This window comes from Eupeodes corollae, chromosome 1 (assembly GCF_945859685.1).
Source record: "Eupeodes corollae chromosome 1, idEupCoro1.1, whole genome shotgun sequence".
Taxonomy (NCBI): Eukaryota; Metazoa; Arthropoda; class Insecta; order Diptera; family Syrphidae; genus Eupeodes; species Eupeodes corollae.
Window position 1 is genome coordinate 168,263,206 of NC_079147.1, and position 14,009 is coordinate 168,277,214.

Consider the following 14,009-nt stretch of genomic DNA (forward strand, 5'->3'; position numbering starts at 1 on the left):
AAAACGGCGCTTCATAGAAGGGCGAGAGCTGCTCATGAGCCTTATGAGCAGAAGAGAAGTGACGAACACCGACTTCTGAGAAGAAAATGCATGAGAAGCATGTAGTCAAAGATGTTGAGAGATTCAAAAGTAAGAATGAAGCTCGAAAGTTGTATGACCAATTGAAACTAAATTTACAGGTCCATAAACCTCCAACCGAAGGCTGCAAAGAAGAAAGGTGGAAACATCATACTCGTAGTGGAATAATAGTCAATGCTGAATATATGGAAAGACAACTTTCGCGGACTGTATAACGGCAGCGACGAACTGGTTTCCGCTGTCAGACAGGATGATCCATTCAACATAGTCGCCTTCCTGACTTAGACGAAGTAAAGATTGCAGTATCTAAGCTACATTCTAACAAGCAGCTGGAAATAATTTGGTTAGGAGCATTCACCAACTTATTTTATAGATAAGGTCGGAAAAAAGTATAAACTGCACCAACTATAGTGGAATCATTCTACTTAACATCGCATACAAATCTTCTCTGCGGTAATATGTTAACGTCAAAATCGTCAACAACCTTATAGCTTCTTATTAGTATGGTTTAGGACCAGGAAAGTCCACAGTCGATAAAAAACATTCACATTGCGGCAAATTCTGGAAGAAAACCCAAGCACATCAATTTGACACCAACCATCTGTTTATCGTTTTCAAGGCCGCATATGACAGCATTTACAGGGACGAGCTGTGTAGAGCCATTTCTAGTCTTGGCCTCCCTGCCGATTTCGTCCGTTTGTGAAGAAGAAATCGCGCTCATCCGAAAAGTTGGAAACAACTTAACAGAACATTTCGATTTTAAAAAAGCCTCTAGACAAGGTGACGCGCTGTGATGTGATTTTTTCACAACGTACTTGAAAGACTCCCACATTAACACTATCTTTCAAATAAGTCTGTTTAATTACTCTCATATGCTGAGTATTGAAAAAGAGGCGTCGAAAATGGGTTTATCTGTTAAGATAAAGATGAACCAATACTATTTGGATCACCCGTAAAGGCAATGAAAATATCAGGAAGCATTCAAGTCTTTTTTTTCAAATTTCTTAGGATAATGATTTAACAATTTGTTGTCTAGTTTTTGTTTATTTGTTACAAAACTAAAATTTCAGATTGTATTACAAACTTAACGTGAGTAAAATTGTATAGTCAATAGTTCCATAAATTTCTATAATACAATATAAAAGTTTAAAAATACTCTACTGTGCATCGCATTATGCCTTGGCCCCGCCGTAAATGGACGAGATAATTTTATCAGAAATGAATATCCTAAGAGCTTATATTTTTTTTCTCTTGTTGTCTTGGGTATGTGCATTTTATACATATGTATAGCTTCGTTAATTTAATTATAACCCTCAGGGAGTGTGAGTGGCGGCGGCGTTCAACATGGGTCTTGGTTGAGAGACTTAAGTGCTGGTTTACTTCAGAAATCCTAGTCGAACATGTGTAATTTTAAATTAGCTGATTTAAGGATAAGAGTAAAAGCTTAAGTGAATCACATTTATCGAGGTCAAGTAAACTGGGTGCATAATGTAACTCCGGCTACATGAACAAAAAAATCATTGAAAAAATTTATTTTTTTAACACTATCGACTATTAGTATAAACATGGATGTAGGATACTTCGAGTAGAACTAAATTAATGGGTGTGATTTTATTATAAATTTGATTAACTCGTAGTTCTGATGTCAAATTTAATTTATAAAACATACTTAAAATTGTTGGTAAAAATAATATAAATCTCGAATTTGTGATCGTACTTAAATATCAATTTCACTTATTGTTCGATTAGATGACACTTTGCGGAATTTTCAAATGGCAGCGGAATAAGATTTCCTACAGAGGACTTTGTTCGTTTTTCAGTTTGAGAATTTGTTTTTAATGCAGAAGATAAAAAAGCTACTGTAGCTCTCTTTTCATGCAAAAAAATCTATTGGTAATAAACGTGGATTACAACCCCGAATTACGCATTGGATATACAAAGAACTTTCTTGGAGAATAGGGTATTTCTGCAAGACGAGTCAATCCAATTTTACACAGATGGATCAAAAACAATTGAAGAGGTTGAAGCTGTGTACTCTGAACGACTAAAATTAATTATCTCATTCCGCTTTCGCAATCAATGTAGCGTGCTCCAAATCGAACATTTGGTGATAAAAAAGTCTTGTCCCAGAGTATTTATTATGAGTATTTTCTCAGATGGTCAGTCCGCTATCAAATTTAATTTTTGTAAAAATATGCTTGCCTTCTGGTCCTACATTTAATTTCAAAATGGCTGTTGTAGTCTTCGGTCCTCAAACATCGATGTCTAGAACATCCAAATGATGATTTAGTTTTGTCTTCATTTCTTTTTAGTGCGGTTACCGAAAATGAAGTATCTCATGCGATTGCTAACTTGAAATCAAAAACTTACTTTGGAATAGACGACTTAAGCAGCAGACAGTAATATAAGTAATATATATGGTTTTATAAAAAGGCCCTTATCATGTATTGTTAACTTCAGCTTTGAAAGTGGGATATTCTCAGAATGCTACAGCCCAATTTCGTTGCTATCTCTTCAAAAAAATTTAAAAATTAGTAAGTAAAAGAATGCTTATGTTTCTTGGTAAATATAGAATTCTCAGCTCTTCAAAATTTGGATTCATAAAGGGTAAGTCTACTGAAGATACAGTAGTGACTCTTGTAAAGAATTAATAATGAACTCGATTATTCTGGTCCTCTGTTTCTTGATTTGACGAAAGCATTTGACTTAGTCGACCATAAACTTCTTTTAAATAAACTTTACGACATGGATTCAGAAGTAACATTTTAAATTGGTACTCATCCTATCTTCAAAACAGGTCCCAGCATTGCGAATCGGTAGAACTATGATTGATTCGATCTCTAGTGCATGTGTAGGAGCCCCCCAAGGGTCAGTGATCGGGCCTCTACTTTTTATTATTTATATAAATTCAATTTTTCTGTTGCCTTTGAGAGGAAATGTAGTTGCTTTTGCTGATGACTTAGCCCTTTCGTATTCTGCTCCTTCTGTTGATAGAGTAAAAACCTCAATGAATATCGATCTATCTATTTCGGCAAACTGGTTTAAGCATCATCAGATGGTGCTGAGTAGCAAATCCAAGATAATGTACTTTTCCATGTCAAATGAAATTTCTATTGAAAATGTTGGTCTTCATGACGCAAGCTGTGATCATTCTAGTTGTACCGTTTCTTGCACGCCACTTGAATGTGTAACAGAATTTAAATACCTTGGAATAGTAGGTACTAGACTCAAAACTGAACTATAAGTCACACATTATCAAAACGGCGCACTACAGCGCTAATTGAGTCTCAGGCTATGTTGCCTTGAGATCGCCATTTCTACCTAAGTCACACATTATGAGTGTTAAAAAAAATATGTTTATTGTTTTGAACAAGATCTTCCTCTCTCGAAAAATAGTACCAACAAACTTACTAACATCTATCTATCATGCATTATCTAACTCTTGCTTAGAATATGGTATTTCCTGCTGGGATAGTTCATTTGTCAGCAATCTACAGCCTTTAATCACAGCCCAGAAGAAGATCATTAGAGTAATGCTTCACAAACCTAGATGGGAAACATCATTTCCGTTGAGACTGTTCTATATGCGGTGTTCACAATGCAGTAAGAAGAAATGCCATAAATTGCTAGTTGAGATCATCAGCGTCTACTGTGACTATCCAAAGAACTAGAACAGAGCATCTTAGATGCTTCTGTACTGTCATAGCCTCATTCATATATAATAAACTTCCAGCAGATATATGCAACAGCAATGGCCAATTCCAATGTAGTACTCGTAACATGATGGTTAGTGCGTTGGGTTCGATCCCTGCCTATGCCATCTAAAGTCTTTTCACGGGTACTGCCTCTTGCGAGGAATTGACAAATTCTCCAAGAGTAACTCTTGTCATGAAAAAGTGCTTTCTCAAATTAGCCGTTCGGATTCGGAATATAAACTGTAGGTCCCCTCCATTCCTGACAACATTACTCGCACACAGGAATGGTTGAGAGCTGTAAGTCACTAGGCCCTAGTTCTCAACGGACTGTTGCGCCACCCAATTTATATTTATTTTTTAATGGCCAATGCCAAAGGTTCTTAAAAAATCTTAGAATTTGGCTCTTTTCTAAATCAGATGTGAAAGACTTAGCTTGACCTCTTATACCACGACAACCTAAACCATAAAAAAGATAATTTTACTTGCTTTGTTTAAATTGAGTATTTATATTTCGACAGGCATATAAATGCTGCTCTGGCCAGGGCCAGAGGAGCCTTCGCTCTGACGAAACGTCTGTTTTTTAGCAGTCGGCTTGACCCCAGAGTAAAGGTAATTTGCTACATGGCTCTCATACGGCCGATGATAGTTTATGGTTGTCCTGTGTGGTTCAACGTTGTCCCTTTCCAGATGGAGAAGTTTCGAGCGGCAGTGTTTACGACGCTGTACCAGCTTATATCGAACAGCCGAATCTTCTTATGTGCATTACTTTTCCAACGAGGTCCTATACAACGGTACTTGAATCAACAGATTTGACAATTTCGTGATAAAACTCGTTCGAGGTCACATTGCAAGAGCTATGTCTTCGACCAACAATTTAATTTTCGGGGCGTTGCGTTCTATCCGAACGACGAGTATTTTGAAAGTACACGCTTGAGGGGGTTCATTCCACGAGAGGCATTCCTCTTTTTAGACAAATGCGGTCTGATACAGGATAGATTGGCAGTTTCGTTAATCTACCACGTCAGACGAAGAACCGTGGATAGGCGACTCCTGTACAATCGGCACGTCATGGCACAAGGCGGAGCAGAGCTCCTTCGGGTCAGTAGGGCTGTGTCCGAACGTGACCGAACTGATAGGGTGAAGCAGAAGAACCAGTTTTGGTGGAATAAAAAAAAATTTAAAAAAAAGACAAAAAAAATATGAAAAACCAAAATGCTAGATAAGTTAATTTGCTGCTGTGGTTGTTCTAGTTTTAAGTAGTTTATAGGTAGAATAGGTAGTTTAAGTTAGTTTTAAGTTTTATATTAAGGACCTTATTTTAAGTAGTTTTTAAGTAAAAATGAAAAAGAGGATCATGATATTAGTTTTTTTCAAAATTTTCTAATAAATACAAAAATAAATAAAATATAAATTGAAGTAAAATAGATCTTAGGGCCGAAAGCATTAGTAGTTAGTGTTATAGTTTAACTTAGAGTGTCCGTATGGGACCATTAAGTTAGTTGTAAGTTATGGATAATTAGGCTAGTTTTATGAATTTTTGACTAGCTTTAAGATAGGTTTAAGAATGAACTAATAAAAATGAATTAAAAAAAAAAAAACAAAACGTGCGTTGGACTGGCAAGGGTCTTGGGTTCAATCCCTGCCTGTGTCATCTTAATTAAAAACAACAAAAAAAATTCGCGGATTTTGACAAATCCTTCAAGAGTAATTCTTGTCATGAAAGTGCTTTCTCAAATTAGCCTTTCGGATTCAGCCTAAAATTGTAGGTCCCTTCCTTTCCTGACAACAGTACTCGCACACAGGAATGGTTGAGAGTTGTAAGTCACTAGGTCCTGGTTCACAACAGACTGTTGCGCCACCCAATTTAAATTTATTAATTAAAATGCACTCTACACTGCTATCCGTACCACAAAGTGCATGATACCATTTCATTTTATAATTCATGGTCAAGCACTATTTTGTCTTCTATAGTTTTAATAATTATTTTTATAATACATAAGTGTAATTAAATACTGTTAACCTTTAAATAACGAATTTTCTAATACTTTTATGCAAAACTTAACTAAATACTTAATGTTAACTTTACATTAACCGTTATAATTAAACATTATTTTTCTAAAACAATAATTGTAAACATAAAATGGAAATAAATCTAAAATCTTAATCTAAATATTCTGACCCATTACCACTAACCCTTTCATCAAGGTTTAACACATCTTCCCATTGGTATCCAAGTAACAAAGATTGAATTTCAATATAAGTCTTTATGGTCAACAATTGCTTGGCTTACATCAGCTGATTCAACCGATAAAATATATCGCATAAAATATATTGCCACTATTGGAGCCTTAAATTTGAATGTTTTCACTTTTGGCTTTCGAAAACCATTTCATGACCAATTGGTTTATTTTGCAACCTTCTTTTTCTAGTTAACGTTTTATCCGGTTCGTTATTTACTAAAAATGTCTTTTTTATTTTTAAGAAATCTCGGCAACTTATGTTTTTTGAAAGCCTTAAATTTGAAACGTTGCAAAATAACCTCCTTTTCTTACGTAATGCTTAAAAAAAGCCCTTTCCATGTTTAAAACATTAATCAATTACATTGTTTCATTTAAGAGAAACGATTTTTTTTTCGGTGGTTACATTACACAATGAATGATGGGAGGGTACAAAAATTCGAAACTTGGTGATGTTTTCATATTTCTAACTTTCTAATAAGCTATAAGGAACTGGAAATACCCTTCTTCACCCAACACGAAGCGTTCTTTTATAAAACTTATTGATGTTTTCTCATTAAGTAAGTATTTAGCTAGCCTAGAAACTGTCATTGTTAACACGTTAACATGAATATTTAAGAATTGCTATAGAATTTGGAAACTTTACATATTTTGTATAGGATACTAATACGGAACTATTGGATTTCAATTTTAGTAAAATATTAAAATTTTAAAAATAATTCGTTTGCAAGTTAAATGAATAACAACAGGTTTGTGATCCCGTATTGTTATCAAGGGTCATTTCTAGCATTGCCATAAAGTGGCACATCCACACTTCAATATTTTTCTCTCCTACGATATGTTTTGAGCATTATTCTTGCATGTGCGGTTGGTTAACCAGGATACTGCAGACAAACTTATTCTTTTACGTACATATGTGTAATGTAAGCATATGTCTATCTGTATATATTTCATACAAATGAATGAATAACCATGACCAGAAAAGCAGGTCCATTCCATAAAAAAATCTCTATGAGAAATATAATGGATCCCTGATTCGATTGAAGTTTTAGTTTATGTAGAAATATACCTTTAAAGCTACATATATGTACATAGATTCACAAAAACGTACATATATCACTAACAGAGAAAACCCCGATGACAGTTTGTGTGGTTTCATTGTGTAAGTGGTTTGTTGGTCATTTCACCACTAGATTTATAATTTTTTTTCATCCTCTTAAAAGCTTCGGTCAACTTCGTACTTGTACTAACCAGACAGGGGCGTATTTACCCCGGGGCTAAAAGTTCAAGATGTAAGATTGCTAGGTGCAGCGCAAGCCTTCAATATGTAGATCACAAACAAAATTAGGTGGACCAACAGTCCGTAGAGAAATAAGGCCTTGTGACTTATAACTCCCAACCAACATTTCACGAATGGAGGAGACCTACAGTCTTTGTGCCAAATCCGAAAGGCAAATTTTAGAATTCATTACAAAAATTTCTCTTGGAGGATTTGTCAATTCCTCTTAAAAGGCAGTACTCATGAAAAAACTCTAGATAGCAAAGGCAGGTTTTTGAAACCAAGACCTCTGTCATGACAGTCGTACGCACTAACCATCACGCCACGAGTACTACTAAATCTCTTATTTAAAAGTTTATAAATTCTATTCTAACCAAACAAAATTAACTCTGGGATTTTAAAATATGGACGAGAGCCAATCTTAAGCTTCTTTAACACCTACTATATTGACCTTAAGGCACTTGAGTGTGTTCTTAGGTTTGCTTACCGCAAAAAATGTTTGTAGAAAACCAAACCAACCCCTTTAATAGTTCCCTATAGACAACTTGTGAACCGCTTTTCCATTTGGTTCCAAAACTTGCGTTATGTGATAGTTCTAAAGTGTGACTTTCAATCAAACCACTACAGACGGGTGGTGAACTGGTGAGGGTTCAATTTGACCCTTAGACTGATAGTAAAGTTTGATATGATGATGTCGAATAAATAGTATCGTTTTCTTTGTTTCAACGGTAAAAATATTTTCACTCGAAAAGTAAAAGCAATTTAAATCTTTCCACGATAACTTTTTGGAATTAAGCTGTTAACAAATGATCTATAGAGCGTCGATAGTGTGGACATTATCTTTCTCTTCCGAAGTAGTTTTAGTTGTATTGGTTCTCAAAAACGTGCAAATGTGGGCAACGCGTGGACAACTACTTTTTGGGCTTGTCATTTTTTCTTAAAGATATGGGAAACTGGTGGAGAAATCTGTTTTCCTTCAAACAAATGGGTGGACGGGGGCAATAAGATAAAACGACTTGACAATAACTAGACATTAGATAGATAACTTTTAATAATCTAATTGAAAAGTAAGATATAACAACAATACTTGAAGAAAGTTTCCAGGTAACCGATAAAAAGGTGAAGAGCCTGATACGAGACATGATCAAATCTACGAAGGTTAAAAACTTCTCGAACAGTGGTATTAAGTCTACCTTTAACTTCTGAGCCGTATGACAGTCAAGGCCTACAAACAGCTCGCACCTATACATAACCGACTTTAATTAAGCATGAGTTGATAGAATTAATCTTGAAGCATAAATCGTTGACAGAACAGTATCGACGCACTTCTGTATCCCAAGTATGTTTATTATTAAAGATCAATCCTAAATTTAACTTGTGGAACTTAATCAATTATGGAATTTTTTAATATAACGAAAGAGGTTTGAGTTTCTTAATTCGATATAGGAAGAAGTTTATTTTATTTATAGTTTTATAAAGACTGTAGGTCCAGTGCATTTCGATTTTATAGAAAATATTGCTTTTCCTAATTGATACTCATGTACCGTACTTACCGAACATGCGTCTTATCAATACTATCATCCCTCAAATTTTTGAGGGCATAACACTAAATTGGGTTTGGGAAGTAGAGAATTTACGATTCATCTCCTCCAAATCAATATCGTCATTACAAACTTGGGCATCTTTTCTTAAGCCAATGTTTTTAATTTCTTTCCAAAAAAAAAACTTTGAGGAACGGTTTTAGTTAAACTTGTTGAAACTGTGTCTAGGCTCTACGTACGAGTCACTTACTTTATTTGTGACAAAAACAATGCTTAAATGTCTTTTCATTATTTTAAAGGCGCCAAAATTGATAAGCCCTGGGCCCAAATCTTTAAATACGCCTCTGTAACCAGACCATGACCATTTTCAATTTACCAAATAAAGTAACCCTTTCGAACTTCTACGTACTTGGTTCATAATAATATTTATTATTTTTTATTTTGTTAAGTGCTGTCATGCACAATTAGAGTGTTATGTACTCATACCTATATATTTCTATTTTTTTATTTTCAAAATGGAGAAGAAGAGATTTCCAGCTGATAATTTTGCTGAATGGAACAATGGTCATCCACTGGGGCTGCGAACGGTACATGCTTATGTTTTGGTTTTTGACATGGGTAATTTGGAAACATTTCAGGTAAGTTTGATTTTACAAATCCAAGTAGAATGTAAAAATAATCGTTTATCTTGTATTAATTTTAATTATTATTACAGTACTGCCGATCGATGAGAGATCAAATTTTAGACAGCTTTTGCCATCGTGATTTTAGTATAATTGTCGTTGGTAATAAATGCGATACAATCACTGAAGCTCAATCGAATTCTCAGGTAAGGTCTTATTTTGAAATGCCTTAGTATAAAAAGCTACAGAAAATGTTTAAATAATTTAAACTTAACTGTACCTACACTATTTAACTTTGAAGTCAACAATACTTTTTTTAGAAATTAAATAAGCTGTGTTTCAAAATGAAAAAATGGTTAATTTGATGCTATTTCAAACCGTAGATTAAAGTGATTTGTATAAGTATATTAAAAAAATAAATATAACAAAATTCAAACACAAATCCAGCAAATATGACCTCTGAGGACAAAATGAAAAATAGGCATAAGACATTCACAACCTTTGAATAATGACTCGAACATTTGGTTTGAAACAAAGGTTTGGAAAATCAAAAATGTCGTGATATTTAGAAAGGAAGACTCTGGACATCAAAAGGAGCAACATCTTGTCTCTGTCGAACTTTTGAATCGAGGTAAAATAAAATGGAAATCACAAAATTAGTGATTTTAATAATCCGCGAATTACATGAGACAGATTTTGTCAATAAAAACAGTAATTCAAAAACATACAAATACTAATTTTTTGCTTGCTGGTTTTTTGTTACATATACATTTTTAAACCATCTATAGTGCACTTAGGAAGACAAATCTTAACAAAATATAAATTAACGTTGACAAGTTCATCGACTCACATTTTTAAATCGTGTTCAATACCCTCGAATAACATTGGTCGGTACGGAGGTAGGTAGAGATGGCAGTTACAAGCAGCCCTTGCTGCGCCGCTTTCGTACCTTAAACTGACCAATATATTGAAAACTAAAAAAAAAAATACAAGTGATACTAAAGCCGTTTCGTCGCGTTCAGAAAAGTCATCTCGGTAAGTCATCATCAAGATCTTTAAGGAGTGCCCTTACGAAGCTTAACATTCTAAAACTGGTCAGGGCACAACATTCACAGAGAAAGTGAATCTCATTTTCCTTTCATATTAGTCTCGCTACGGCAGAAAGTATTGCGAGAGATACCCAGCTTTGCTGCTTGCTCTCCTATCTTGTCCGGTACATATTGCAGTGACCCTCGCTATATCATGCCTGGGTATGCATTAAATTTGTAGTATCCGTGGCATGATGGTTAGTGCGTTGGACTGCAATTGACATTTACACCACACTCTTCAATAATGCACTGAATAATGCATATTATCCAGTGCATTGGAAGACCGCTGTGGTTCATCGTCTCCCGAAAAAGGGAAAGGACAACTCCAACCCGTCAAATCTTCGGTCGATAAGTCTTCTTCCGAGCATCAGCAAAGTTTTCGAAAAGATCATTAATAGGGCTCTGACTAAGTGGGCTGCGGACAGCAAAATAATTCCGGATAAACAGTTCGGGTTCAAGGCGGGTTATGACACAATTCATGCTGCGTCTAAACTCGTTTCTGATATCCACTGCAATAAATCAAAACAACAATGCCAGGTGCTGTTCTGGATGATTTGGAAAAGGCCTTTGACACCGTATGGTTAGAGGGTCTTTACCTAAAACTGAGCAGGCTTGGAATAAGCAAGCCATTGTTGTATATACTGTATGATATGCTTAACGGTAGAAAGTTTGTTGTCAAAAGTGGCAATGTAACTTCTACCACAACATTCTCAATTAAAAATGGTCTTCAACAGGGAGCGGTGAATTCGCCGATTCTCTTCAGCATTTACACCAGCGATCTGATAGGTAATCTTACAAAGGCAATTGCGTACGCCAACGATCTAATTGCGTACAGAACGGCCCGAAAGGTTGAAGTTATTAGAATTCTCTTGCAGCGTGATTTCGACAAGATTCAGCGATATTGCGACGACTGGAAACTGAAAATAAATGTCCAGAAGTCGGAGACAATTTTGTTCCGGACTCCGTTGGCTGGGGCCACGAGGGATACGTGCAAGAATTCGAGCTAGATGGTCATCGTTGATCTTCACGGGCAGCCATTAGCGAACAAAAGTGTAGTGAAGTACCTCGGTATCTGGTTAGATCAGTATTTATATTTTGACAGACATAATATAATTGCTGCTCTGACCATGGCCAGAGGGCCTTCGCTCTGACGAAACGGCTGTTTTTTAGCAGTCGGCTTGAGCCCAAAGTGAAGGTAATTTGTTACATGGGCCTCATACGGCCGATGATCGTTTATGGTTGTTCTGTGTGGTTCAACGTTGCCCCTTCCCAGATGGAGAAGTTTCGGGTGTTCGAGCGGCAGTGTTTACGACGCTGTACCGGCTTATATCGAACAGCCGAATCTTCTTATGTACATTACTATTCCAACGACTTCCTATACAACGGGGCTCGAATCAACAGAATTGACAATTTCGTGATAAAACTCGTTCGAGGTCACATTGCAAGAGCTATGTCTTCGACCAACAATTTAATTTTCGGGCGTTGCGTTCTATCCGAACGACGAGTATTTTGAAAGTACACGCTTGAGCGGGTTCATTCCACGAGAGGCATTCCTCTTTTTAGACAAATGCGGTCTGATACAGGATAGATTGGCAGTTCCGTTAATCTACCACGTCAGACGAAGAACCGTGGATATGCGACTCCTGTACAATCGGGACGTCATGGCACAAGGCGGAGCAGAGCTCCTTCGGTTCAGTAGGGCCGTGTCCGAACGGGACCGAACTGATAGGGTGAAGCAGGAGAACCAGTTTTGGTGGCTTCAATCGGCACTTGATATTGGGTAGTCGGGATGGGGTTTTAAGCCTTGGCCGGCTTACATACTTGTTTTATAGTTTTAGGGTTTAGTTTTAAGTAGAATAGGCATGGTGGCACAAAAAGAAATAGAAAAAAAATACAAAAAATACAAAAAAAATTAAAATGAAAAAGAGAAAACATGGAATAAAAAATAAAAGAAAAAAATAAAGACAACAAAATATGAAAAACAAAAATGTTAGATAGTTAGATTTGCTGCTGTGGTTGTTCTAGTTTTAAGTAGTTTATAGGTAGAATAGGTAGTTTAAGTTAGTTTTAAGTTTATATTAAGGACCTTATTTTAAGTAGTTTTTAAGTAAAAAAAAAGGATCTTGATATTAGTTTTTTTTCAAATTTTCTAAGAAATACAAAAATAAATAAAATTTAAATGAAGTAAAATAGATCTTAGGGTCGAAAGGCATTAGTTTTAATTGTTATAGTTTAACTTAGAGTGTCCGTATGGGACCATTAAGTTAGTTGTAAGTTATGGATAACTAGGCTAGTTTTATGAATTTTTGTCTAGCTTTAAGATAGGTTTAAGAATGAATTAATAAAAATGAAATATAAAAAAAGAAAAAAGTGCGTTGGACTGTCATGCCAGAGGTCTTGGGTTCGATCACTGCATATGCCATCTAAAGTTTTTTCTTGCGAGGAATTGAAAAAGTCTCCAAGAATAATTCTTGTCATGAAAAGTGCTTTCTTAAATTTGCCGTTCGGATTCGGCTTAAAACTGAAGGTACCCTCCATCCCTGACAACAGTATTCGCACTCAGGAATGGTTGAGAGTTGTAAGTCACTGCTCTAGTTCTCAACTGACTGTTGCGCCACCCAATTTATTTGTTTTTATGTAAAAGTTCGATAGAACGGTGTTATAGTTAGGCCATTTTTTCCTGTACATGGTACAGCCCTTTAGACTTGAAATACACTTGCACAATCGGTAGCCGAAAAGACTAAGAGGCATTTAAGGACTCAGAAAAGATTCCTGACCCACCTGTAAAAATATCATAACCATGCCATCCCACTAATCCTTTTTGGTAGGAAAAGTATCTTTAAAATCTTTACTGAGGTTCTAGGCAGGGTTGCAGTGGTCTCAAAAATATCCGCCATAGGATGGGATAAATATATTAGTGTATACATATATTTTTGTTTCTCTTTTTCTAGGAAGTCCTGGGAAGGACTTTTGTGTGGCAATCAAATTTGATAGCACAGCACAATAAGTAAGACATCTATCTGTCCGTCAGGGGCCATGGCTATTATATAAGATAGCCAGTTTATTTTGTATTTTTGTTTATTTTCATTTGGCTTGCAGATTTCAATTCAAAACTAATTCATAATGCGTAGAATTGCTCAAACTGAAACCGATTCAATGTCGTCTTATTCGGAATTCGACTTGGATTTTGGCACCGATGTCTTTTCAGGAATAAAACTCATCCAATGAAGGTGGGAATGTTTCGGATGTCATTAGATATATTTTGTTTTTGAGGAAGAAAATGAAGATCTGCATTCGAATGATGATCGTGGAACAAGAAGTCTTCATTAGTTGAGCGAGTACGTGGGTAGATACAAAATCTTCGAGTTTGTCGGATATAAGGATTTCAAATTGAGATTACGGATCAAGACATACCTAGTGATATCTACTTCCATATTGTGAACGAAGGGCTGATTAAATTTTTTAAAT

The 14,009-nt window shown here is 35.6% G+C and overlaps 1 protein-coding gene across 1 annotated transcript in view; it reads left to right on the forward strand.

Annotated features, from left to right (window-relative positions):
• Positions 1–14,009, forward strand: part of LOC129941268 (ras-like protein family member 10B) — a 151,103-nt gene that overhangs the window by 122,578 nt on the left and 14,516 nt on the right. Inside the window, 2 exon segments of the mRNA XM_056049854.1 lie at positions 9,355–9,468; positions 9,546–9,659. Coding sequence (XP_055905829.1) covers positions 9,355–9,468; positions 9,546–9,659 — 228 coding nt within the window.